At 37.9% G+C, this 12,821-nt stretch overlaps 1 protein-coding gene across 1 annotated transcript; it reads right to left on the minus strand.

The window, feature by feature from the left end:
• Positions 1–3,523: 3,523 nt before the first annotated feature.
• ppp1r3aa (protein phosphatase 1, regulatory subunit 3Aa) lies at positions 3,524–7,905 on the minus strand. Its single transcript, XM_060889713.1, has 4 exons — positions 7,129–7,905; positions 6,895–6,941; positions 6,697–6,797; positions 3,524–5,501 (listed from the first exon to the last, which is right to left on the minus strand). The coding sequence occupies exons 1-4, from the start codon at positions 7,860–7,862 to the stop codon at positions 3,591–3,593; spliced, it is 2,793 nt and encodes a 930-aa protein (XP_060745696.1). The 5' UTR covers positions 7,863–7,905; the 3' UTR covers positions 3,524–3,590.
• Positions 7,906–12,821: the final 4,916 nt, after the last annotated feature.

Genomic DNA, 12,821 nt, shown 5'->3' on the forward strand with positions numbered 1-12,821 from the left:
TGTGACATTCAAAATTGAGTTCAGTTGCATCCTGTTTCCACTGATCATCCTTGAGAGGTTTCTGCAACTTCATTGGAGTCCATGTGTGGTAAATTCAGTTAATATGTTTGGAGGATTGTATCAAGGCACAGATCTACAAAAGCATTGAAGGCCCCAATGAGCACAGTGGCCTAAATCAACCAGATATTTAAGAGGTTTGGAACTACCAGACCTCTTCCTAGAGCGGGGCACCCAGCCAAACTGAGCGATCAAGGGGTAAGGGCCTTAGTCAGGGAGGTGACAAAGAACCAGATATTCACTCTGACAGAGCTCCAGCATTTCTCTGTGGAGATAGGAGAACGTTCCAGAAGAACAACCATCTTTGCAGCACTCCACCAATGAGGCATGTATGGTAGAATCGCCAGACGGACTCCACTCCTCAGTAAAAGGCACATGGTGGCCTGCTGGTCTGGAGGCCCCTGAGGACTCCTAGAACATAAGAAACTAAATACTCTGGTTTGATGAAATAAAGATTGAATGCTTTGGCCTGTCTGGAAGAAACCAGGCAATGCTCATCACCTGTCCAATACCATCCCTACAGTGAAACATAGTGTTGAAAGTTTGAATGCAGCAATGTACAGAGACATCCTTGATAAAAACTTCTCCAGAGCGCTCTGGACCTCAGACTTTTTTATAAGTTAGCCACACATCTTAATGACATAATGATTAACTAATCTTTGTTCCTTTTTCTAGATGGTTGAGCCAAACTCCAAACATTATCCAAGTTTCTGGCCCATGATTTTATGCATTGTACTGCTGACGATATATTGGATATGCACGAATGAAAATGAAATAATAAAGAGCTCAGTGATTATTTCTGCACACACACACACACACACACACACACGCACACACACACACACACACACACACACACACACACACACACACATATATATATAGCTTATACTTTGCTCTTTACACACCTCACATCTATGAATATTAAAGATTGCCAAGTATGCCATACAGTTGCCAAGTTTGCTGTGGCCAAGTCCACCAAAGCATTCTCACCTCAGAAAAGATCTCTCACATGATTGCAGTGATACAACTTTATAAACAGTTCCCTCCCTCTTTTCGCTGAGGCATATCTGGGGTATATGCAAGCATGATCAGGCTTGGGATTGCTATCACATTTCAGCAAACTCATTAGAGCTTTAAAACGCTGGCTACTGGACTCTGTCTATTTAATACCATCTAACAAATGTCGTAAATATATCAGCACAGCCCTGTACAGAGTAATAGAGATATGTTTTATAGTACAAAGAACTGTTTTAATATTGAATATGGCTTCTTATGCACATTAAGCTCTAATATTCAGATGCTCATGATGGTAACGTTTGACACATTTTTATTGCCATCACAGGCTGTCGTCAGGTTTCCAAAGGCATTGTTGCAAAATGATCACAATTAAATAAATAGGCTAAGATTGTCTTAACTTGACAATTCTTTTGTGAAACTGGACTCTTTACTTTTTAGCTTAGCTTATAGCAATGTGATTGGTTGATTGATTGATTGATTGATTTATTCACATTTTCAGCCTTTTTTGCCTGCTCAATATGTCAATATGCTATCAATATAAATATTGTGGAGTTTTTTATTTATATATTTATTTAAGGTCCCTGTGAGGTTGCAGTTATTCCATCATTTTTATTTCATCTTTAAAAAAAATTTAACACCGCTGTTAATAACATCTCCCTCAAGTTGATTTCTCAATATCCAACATAGTATTTATTTAACTTGTAGACTGCTTATTGAGGTAAGACGAATTCATTTAACACTGCAATCATGTCTGAGGGGCTGATGTAGAAGTCATGGGGCTTAGGTCTGTTAAAAGTTTTCAGTCAGTGAGTGTATAGACTTCTCGGGAGGTTCCTGAAAGTGCTTCTTGATGAGAGACTTCAGTTTGGACTCCAGCCTGGTCCTCCGAAAGGTCAAAGGCACAACAGAATGGATCAGGTGCCTGCAGCGTCTGTCAACCAGTGGCTCTGTTTCCCTCTCTCTCTCTCTCTCTCTCTCTCTCTCTCTCTCACACACACACACACACACACACACACACACACACACGAACTTTAGCCTTAGCAGTACGCAAACATGCACATACATTCCTATTCCAATGCATGTATAGTATATATAGTATATACTATATATATAGCAGTCCATTGTTTGTGGATATCAAGCAGATTTATATGCCTGTCATGTGTGGGCCAATCTCAGGTTACAAGTGAGAATTAAATTTCTGACTTACATACGTGACTGCGATCATGTATCGCACTGCATCTGCTCTCTCTCTCTCTCTCTCTCTCTCTCTCTCTCTCTCTCTCTCTCTCTCTCTATGTTCCCATGGTTGATCCTACTTTAGTCACATGGTGGATGTTGCAGGAAATGTCACATCCATAACCCTTGTGTATAAACAAGTAGCAGTGCTCCATGATGTCATAGTCATAGCCTAAATCCACTCATATGTACATGGCTAGAACAGATTTCTGTGTTTGTACACATACAGTTCATTGTTGCTCAGTACTATATGAAATAAAACTTTTAACATATTCACTCATAATTATGGCTATTAAATTCTTTGCTGATATGTTGAAAACCAGATACTTTACTCTGTTCTACTTTGCAGCCCTAATTTAAAACAGCTTAAAGTGATAAAGCTTATTGATGTTATGCAGCAAAGGTATTTAATTAAAATTTGGAACATGTCTGAATTTTGACAAGCCCTTAAGTTTTAATTCTTAACCATTCAACAGTTGAAGATGATTATACTTATTATACTTATATACTTGTACTTATTAAGTACTTATTGCACTTTTTGCACACTTATTGCACTTTTGTCTACCACCACAGACTCCAAACAGATATTTTTTTATTGAAACAGGCAATAGATTTAAGGGGGCCCATTTTTTATTATTTTATTTTTGATCTAATTTGTCTACCTCTCTAGCTATTACTGTATTTGATCCAAACTGCTGTCTTGTACAGAAGCTATGCTGTTTATGTTTAAAAACAGCTACTATGCTCTACTACAGTACATCATTTTCACAAAATGGAGGAAATAAAGTCTCTCACTCACTCATCTTCCACCGCTTATCCGAACTACCTCGGGTCACGGGGAGCCTGTGCCTATCTCAGGCGTCATCGGGCATCAAGGCAGGATACACCCTGGACGGAGTGCCAACTCATCGCAGGGCACACACACACTCTCATTCACACACTACAGAGATGCCAATCAACCTACCATGCATGTCTTTGGACCAGGGGAGGAAACCGGAGTACCCGGAGGAAACCCCCGAGGCACTGGGAGAACATGCAAACTCCACACACACAAGGTGGAGGCGGGAATCGAACCCCCAACCCTGGAGGTGTGAGGCGAACGTGCTAACCATTAAGCCACCATGCCCCTGAGGAAATGAAGTGTCCTTCAAAAATGAACATTAAATTACTTTATTTAGGAAAGCAAACATTCTCAAAAGAAAGAAGTGCCACACTGGTACAGTACATGTAGACAACTGGTGTTGGGCCCTGAAAGTGAAACATTTCCTTTACTGATGTCAGTCCACACTGTCAGCTGCAGTCACATCTTTTTTTATGTCCTGTCTACACCACCAGCATACAGACAACAGATAAATGGCCAGACAAACTGGGAGTTCATGCAAATAAGCATTAACTAAGATCACAAACAGAATGGCACACACAATGGCCCCAGTGAGGGAGCTGAGATTTGAGAGTTTGGCCCAGCATATCAGTAGCCAGCTTGACAATTTGCTCACTGAGGGTGAAGCAATCCTGGAAAATGAGCTGGGAAACTCAGTCCCTACACCTTGATCCTCGAGGTCCTGAGCTACCCCATTTTTCAGAGTCTCCTCATTCACAAAACTCTTGTGAGAGACAGGAAAATGAAGTTCGCCCCATCTCAGAGATTTTGTACAGGTGAAGTTCCCAGATGGACTATTGGTATGGCTGGTTATACATAGGTTGGGTGAATGAGGGCAGGTTTCAGGGGAACTTTGAAGGTTGTATAGTTGCTTGTGTAGTTCCTTTTCTATGTAGTCATCACCCTCACTCATCGTTCCATGTATACTTTGACCCACAGTCTTTAAACCATTTTCAAATTCTCCATCAGCTATATCACCTTCTTCTTTTTGCCTCTCACTGGAGTCAGAGAATCCATTTTTCACTAATTCATAATATACAACATCCTCCTCTCCCCTATCAAGACATTCAGTCGGTTTATGTGCTCCACCTTCATCACTAACCAAACTTGTTCTTGATGAAATCCATATTTCTGTGTTCTCATCTTTTAGTTCCTCATCATCTTCTTGCAATCTGCTTTCTAGTACCACTAAAGCTTCTTCAGAATACTCACTCCAAAATATCCTTTTCATTTGGGATGCATTCTCATTTTCTTCCAGGATATGCTCTTTCATTTTCTTTAGTTCTTCACTTTCATCTTCATGCTGTCTTTCTAAAGACTCTCTACTCTCTATAAAGGGTTGGATCCTGATTCTCGTTAATGTCAAAGTCTTGTCAACTACTCTGTCCGTGTCCCCTTTCATGTCTAAGAACTCTGTGCTGCTTGCACATTGTTCAAACAAGACTCTACCTCCTGTTCTGGATTTTGGTGGTTCTGTGGCATCCTCAACACAGGCTGTCTCCCCTTGTTTGATTAATAGCATGGGCTCATCTGTACTAAAAGGCCTTTCAGTAAGTTTGTCATGTGGGGCTTCAGTGACACCAGGCCTCCATTGTACCTGTGTTGACTCTGATTCCTGGCAAGCGTGTGATTCAGTAAAGATTTGTGCTTTTTCAGGATATTTATAACTCAATACCTCACTGATATGACTGGGATCAAGAGCTGGTGACTGTTTAGCAGGATCAGACACTAGAGTTTCCATTGCTGTAAAGCCCTGATGTGACCCCTCCCCAATGGTCACTGCAAACTCCTGACTATTGCACACTGACAATATCTTGTCCTCTGCATTGGATACATCATATTCTGTGTTTGATGTTTGGGAGGCATTGGACCCTGCAATGCAAAGCAAGCACTTTTGGTCCAAAGCATCGTTGTGGTTTTCCGAACTATCTGTGCCATTGAGGAAAGCTTTCCAGGCATCATTTGACAACTCTGTTGACACATCCTCTGTGTGTTCTTTCTCAGATACATCCAGCCTTGTTCTGCTGATGATCTCAGAAGTCTTTGTATCAGAGGAAGATGGAGATGCAATGTTTCTACTCAACTCCACTGGAAGTAAGGGAATCTGATGGTCAGGTAGAATCGATAATCTATTCTCATTTTGCTTATTTCTGCTGCATACGTGAATTGTACTAGAGGTATCTAGTACATTAGAGGTATCTAGTACAACCATTAGAGGTTGAACTAGCTGGACTTCTGCCTCCCTATTAGAGAAATAATCTTGCAAGGATGCCAGTCGAGCTGCTCGTCGTCTGTTCCGTCGTTCAGCCTGTTAAACAAATACAGTCACAAAATCATTACTCTAGTAGACCTTTTTCAATTATGAAAGAGAGGTCAAGTGCTGGTAAAACACCTTGTTTTACTAATATGAGAAGATGGCTACACTTTAGTCAAACAATAAGCACAAGAATGGAAAAACTATCAAAAGCCAAATGTGTAATGCTTGATCAAAGATGCAGGGTCATTGAATAGCTAGAAAGCTATGTATCACACTTCCACATTAATATATTATAGTAAAATTTATGTCAGTACTTAATGATTGTTAAATTGTAAAATGTCATAAGTATATGAGTCACAAGTCCATTTGCTAAAAAGACCACAATAGTAGAGTCAATTATAAAAATAGGAAAAAGAAGATTCTTGTTAAGAATCTTGTTACAGCAAATTACTTAATGTATTTAGGATTTTGAAACTCCATTCCAGTTGATAAAATCCAATCAGTATTTATCCACATTATAATATAAACCTGCTGTGTGTTTTAGGGTGCTTTATGTTCCCATGCATCATGTTACTGCTCTCCCTTAGTCAGGTGCACTGTACTCTTTGAGCTGACGCACATTACATGCTGTCCAAATCCCAGACATTTTAATTCTGGAGCCAAAGCATTTCCACTTCTCAATGTACTTGAACTACAAGTGCTATATGACAAAATGTTAAGCTTTTTGCACTTTTACAGATTACAGTTTAGATTTAAACTAACTTTAGCCATATTTTATATAAATATATAAGGCTATAGAAGGCATATTTAATATCAGGCACATGCAAGTTTCATGAGTGCTCATTTAAGCTTAAATTTCCATTTCTAATTTGAATTGATATTTATTCATTTGACTGATGCCTTTTCCTAAAGCAACTTGTAGTTGAGGGATTCAGAAGGATTAAAGGCCATGCTTTAGAGCCCAACTGTTGCTATTTTAATCTCTAACTTATAACCTTAACTTCTGAGGTACTTCAGTCCCTTTGCTTGCTAATAATGTGGTGTGCTTATTTTCTATTTTTTTTATAGAAGTCTAAATTCAACTTATAAGGCTCTCTTAAAATGAAAGAAACCTGATCCAGTACAATGCCTCCAAAGTGCACACAATTCTTGAAAACTCTCAGTGCTGCTGTAAAGAACTGCTTGTTCATATGTATCATGTAATGGTCAGGTACGATAACTCTGGAGAAGAACTGATTGACCTTACCAAAGTTCTGCAGCTTTCCTCTAGTATATCTCTTGATCGACTTTCTGCTTTGTGCTGAGTTTTCCCTTTCTTATTCTCTACAGACCTAGATGTGTCTTGTTCTAAAACAAAAAAAAAAAGAAAGAAACAAATGCCTTTGTCAGACTTGCATGTAAAATTGATTAAGTTTACCCCTCAAATGTTGTTTCTTGCTCCCACCTGTGATTTCATTGTCTGTGGGCTTCGACTCAGCACAAGTCCCTTTTCTGTAAACATATGACATGGAAGAAATCATGCACTTTATTGTAGTCATAAGTCAAAAAACCCTTCAATCTTTTAAACATAATTAGCAGCACTGCATATGAGTGATTTTTTTTTCTATTGCACATTTGACAGAACTTTCTCTCAATAAACATTGGTAATTAGAGTAACTACAAAAGCAGCTTTTCTTACTTGATAGCTTTCAAGCAGCTCTTTTTTCCCCTTTGATTGTTCTCTTCATTCTCCCTTTCTTTCCCTCCCTCCTTCTCTTTCAGCGCTCTCCCTCCTCTCTGATGGCAGAACAGCACATAGTTCATAGCTCCATTGTTTGCCCAAAAGATTCTACTAGCGGATTCATAGCAGATGCAGAACTCCACCCGCACCCCATCGGGTGGAAAGGGTGGCATCAAGGAGAGTTGGAAGGAGAAGCGGTCTGTCTCTCCATCGCTGGATCCAGGCACATACTCAGCTAGCTGGTCAAAATGGCTTTGCCAGCTATCTAAAGTAGTTCGTACATAAACAACCTTGTTATAAGAGAGGTTAAGCACACGGATAGTGCCGCGGATGGTGGTGGAGCCAGGCAGGAGCTCAATGCTCTCCAGCTCCAGCTTGTTCTGCCGAAGCCGGAGCTCCAACTCTTCATCTGAGGCTGGGACGCTGAAAATGCAGGACAGATAGAACTCCTCTCCCTCTCTTGCTTCAGATCTCTCAACTCTGTTATCAAACTCCTTAACAGAGACCAAGTCTAAGCCAAAAGCATCTGCAAAAGAAACCCTCCTTTGGCCCACAGAAGCCAGTGGTGGCTCAGGTTCTGAGTCGTCAGACTCATCACTTGAGCTCCTTCTTGGAGATTTTGGCTCTTTCTCTTCCTCGTCTTCATCTGGCTCCCAGGCACTAAGTGTCGGCTCAGTGTAGCAGGAAGCCATGGCAAGTCCAGGCTCTTCAAATGATACTCCTGCACAGTGTATGACTGAGAGACAGGGGAGCCAGGGAAGTTTCAGTCCACTGATACCCCACACACTGTGACTGCCCCTATCCACTCAGGTTGCAGCCAAACATTATGCTGTGCTCTAAGCCAGGCATAAAAATAGTCTGTCTACCCATGAACATCTGTCCATGAATGCTAGTCTTCCCTCTACAGACAATACCCTAAAACAGCATGTGCTCTTGCTACACAGGTGATAAGCCTGATAAGTAGAAATTGTAGAAAGCAACTTATGATAGTATTAAAATATATTTTTAACAAAGTAAAATAAATTTCCTGTTGTTTGAATTGGCTTAAACCTCTGTTCTCCTCTTATTGGTATATTTATGAGGCGTGACGTATAAAAAGTCACACTATGTACAGCTATGTTTTGTCTTTCTTTGGCCACCGTGGCACTAAATTAGCTGCTGATCTAAATGCCACATTATATGTTCTAAGACCACATCAAACTGACAGGGAGCAACCTGGCCCAGAGTACATAGAGGAAACCCACAATGAACTGTAAGAACATGCAGGACGGCTTTATGACAGCTGACAGACGATCCTAATTAGTAAATAATTTAAACGTTTGTATTTAGCAAGTCTGTTTGTATGGTGACAGCATTTTGTTAGCATTCATCAGAGTTATCATGCAGCTAACATTTGAGAGATTAGAAAAAAATTTCCAGTTATTTTATATTAACTAAATGTGGAATATGGCTCCAGGTACTTGATGAGTGGGATAAACTCTTTATTAATTATTCATATTCTGGAAAGTCTTACATCTACCTGTGTATGTATCTCTTTATGTATCTACATAGATTTTTGTGCAGCGGAGGGATTCTCAACGTTTATGACCCTTTTGTGCTGAAAGCTAATTTTTGTGTTTGTCTAGCAGGTGTTCATTTTTGATCACACCACTGATTACCCTGATCAGAAACTGATTGTTTAAACATCTAGTGTAACAATATTAATAAAACTGTATTTGCACCTCTGCACCTCTGTCTGCACCTCTGATTAAAAAAATCTATTTTTTTTTTAACCATCATTTACCACTTTTCCACTATCTAGCTGACTAGTAGGTGAGAATTCTTAACACTACCATAATAGTACATTGTGAGCGAATGGGGTAGAGGCTGAAATACTGTTGTAATGGCAAAATTATATGATCATTTCAGTGCTTTGCTAATTTAAAATTTAAAAGAACTAACAGAAAAATATATAGGAATCTGAATTATGTAGTTTGCTTTATGGGATGCATACAATCATTGTGTGCAATCTTGGAAATTATAATCATTGTGCATAGCAGGATCCAAAGCACAGAAAGACAAGGCTAGCATAGGAATATCCATAATCAGAAAACAGAAAAATAGGCAAGGTTCCAAACAAGGAAATACAAAACTAGAAGCATAAGAGCAGTGAAACAAACACAAGTATAGTGACAAAGGTTTTATTTAAACATGTGCTGAACACACTGCTCGTACCAACCAACCATGGACATTATTGAAATATTAAAATAAGAAAAAATAAAATAATGCACATAACAATAATAAAAAAGCAGTACAGTGATAGTATGGATAGATTTTACACCTCACATTTATATGGTCCCCAGTTCCATCTAAAGCTTGGCTTATTCATTTCTTATTTCCACATGAGGTTCCTTTGGTTCCTCTGGCAAAAGTACATAGAACAAATACATAGAGCCCTGGACCCATTCTGGCATGAAGTGACAGGGTGGCCTTTAAATTGTGTGACTGGAGCACATATCTGAGCTCTCTACATCTCTCACTGAGTTATTCAAGGGCACAAAATGAATCAGAATTCAAGCTCAAATCTGGTTATTTATAATTAAATTTAGTGACTTGTTTTCTGGGGCTAGATTAGACCCACATTGACACATTAACATATTGTTAATAACTGAATGGAGATTGTTCACGACTGTTTCACTGTAAATCACATAGCATTCTGTCTGAACCACCTAGAAGTTCAATTCAATTCAATTCAATTCAAGTTTATTTGTATAGCGCTTTTTACAATTGACATGTCTCAAAGCAGCTTTACAGAACATAAACATAGAACAAAAGGTTAATATAAAGAATAATAGAAAGATTAATAGAATACAAAATTCAAGATTAATATTAGATATATTTAAATGTCTAAGGTGACTCAGGTGACTGTGGGGAGGAAAAACTCCCTTGAATGATAAAGGATGAAACCATGAGAGGAACCAGACTCAAAGGGGAACCTCATCCTCATATGGGTGACACTGAGGGTGTGATTATAAATATACAGTGTGACAAATGTTGTATTGATGTAAAAGATCACATGGAGTTCACATCCCCTCTGTAGTATCGCAGAGTCCAGCTGGAGCTGGTAGATGGCTCAGGATTCTCACAGAGTCGGCCTCATCTCAGTGGAGGTCCAAAATCTTCATCGCACGGAAGAGAATCAGAGCTGGTACAATTTCTGGATGCATCAGGATGGGTAGAAAGAGAGAAGTAGTGGAGAAGGATTAACGTAGCTGCTGTTCATAATATTTGCAAGTCTGATGTAATAGTGCACAATATTATGGGATGTATTATGTGTATGCCTGACTAAAGAGATGAGTTTTTAATCTACATTTGAACTGGGAAAGTGTGTCTGAGCCCCGAACACTATAAGGAAGACTATTCCAGAGTTTGGGAGCTAAATAAGAAAACGCTCTATCGCCTTTAGTAGACTTAGATGTTATGGGAACTACCAGAAGTCCTGAGTTTTGTGATCTCAGAGAGCGTGAAGGATTGTAACATGTTAGAAGACTTGTTAGATACATGGGAGCTAAACCATTAAGAGCCTTGTACGTAAGTAGCAGCAGTTTGTAGTCAATTCTAAACTTAACAGGTAGCCAGTGTACAGATGATAAAATTGGGGTTATATGATCATATTTTCTTGTCCTAGTGAGAACTCTGGCAGTTGCATTTTGGACTAACTGCAGCCTATTTATTGAAGATGCAGGACAACCACCTAGTAATGCATTACAATAGTCCAGTCTAGAGGTCATGAAAGCATAAGCTAGCTTCTCAGCACCAGATACAGATAGGATGTTTCTCAGCTTGGCAATATTTCTAAGGTGGAAGAAGGCTGTTTTTGTAGTATGGACGATATGATATTCAAAAGACAAGTTGCTGTCTAATATAACACCCAAGTCTTTCACTGTCAAGCTACTAGTAACAAAACATCCTTCTAAATGGAAGTTGACTTGTGAGAGTTTCTGTATACTGGCTTTTGGACCGATAAGTAGTATTTCTGTCTTATCGAAGGTCATTAATAAAAAAATGAATGAAATAAAATTAAATAAATCCAGTTTATTATCAGTATAATTGCTCAATAAATAATTATTGATCTATCATAGTTCTATAAGAGCTATATTAGCTCAATAATAAATTGAGAAGAAAAAAGAACACACCCCGGGGTTTCATTCATGTTTTATAATAACCACAAGGCGGCGCTGTCTGATTACTTATATGTCTACAATAGTTCACTACAGAGATCAGACATGTGCAGTTTTACATTTCAGCCGCTAGGTGGCAGCAACATTCCAATCTTTGAGTCTCCCCAGTCATTCTCTTACAATGCAGTTAGTGCTTGGTTCATTTCTAAACTGGTATCAACGGAAATCTGATCAAATTCTGCTAATATATATTTAAAATGCATCTTTATTTTTATTTTGTAATTTTTATTTAATTATTTTAAGACATGCGCTATGCAGAAACAGAAATTAAAACGATTAATGATGGTCTATTATGCATTTCACAGAATTTTTTAATATTATTTTATATAATATAAAACATTGTGTTGTTTCTATAAAATGTTATAGTATTTTTATATTTGTAATCATTTTCATATGTAGGATTAAATCTTCTATAAACAGACGAGCTGATTTTTTTTAAGAGTTTTGGTAATTTTGTTAAAACAGCCTTCTAGTGTGAATATACAACCTTATGGATATGAGAATGTTGATCATTCAGTTTTCCGCTGTCTATAATAATAATAATAATAATAATAATAATAATAATACTCATTATTATTATTATTATTATTATTATTGTTGTTATTATTAAAATAAATAATAACAATAACAGTAACAATAATAATAACAACAACAACAATAATAATAATAACATTAACAATAATAATAATAATAACATTAGCAATAATATTTATTTTTATAATAACAACGACGACGACAACAACAACAACAACAACAAAAATAATAATAATAATAATAATAATAATAATAATAATAATAATAATTATAATAACAACAATAATAATAACAACAATAATAATAATAATAACTACTCAAAATATTGATATTATACTACAGTTTAGTGAAGAAATAATGCTGGACTATATGTGTGACCTCCAGCCTGAAGGATTTGTGCAGATTGACACGGGGTGTCGTCAGATTTCTCATTAAAATGAATATGTGAAGAAATTTGTTTTGGTGGCTTATTATTCAGAAAACCTTCCTGAATAATTTATATCAAATTATCATGTCGGTCAACATCTCAACATCGGTGACTTAACCTGCGATTAGTAGCATGGTTGTCGGTCTTATTGGAAAACTTTGTGTGTGTGTGTGTGTGTGTGTGTGTGTGTGTGTGTGTGTGTGTGTGTGTGTGTGTGTGTGTGTGTGTGTGTGTGTGTTAAACACAGAGGTGTTAAATATTTCAATGCGTAAGGCAGTAAATAAAAACGCAGAATTTTAAAGACTTGGCGACGCAGGAAACTGCAATTAAAGGTAACATGCCCTGATCATAATGATAGGGTCTATATTTAAATTGTTTTAATGGCTATAAAATATGGTTTTAACCAGGGTTACACGCCTAATGCCTTATGAGACCTGGGGTGAATCAGTAACATTACTAAATGCCCAGTG

Source organism: Tachysurus vachellii, chromosome 16 (assembly GCF_030014155.1).
Source record: "Tachysurus vachellii isolate PV-2020 chromosome 16, HZAU_Pvac_v1, whole genome shotgun sequence".
Lineage (NCBI taxonomy): Eukaryota > Metazoa > Chordata > Actinopteri > Siluriformes > Bagridae > Tachysurus > Tachysurus vachellii.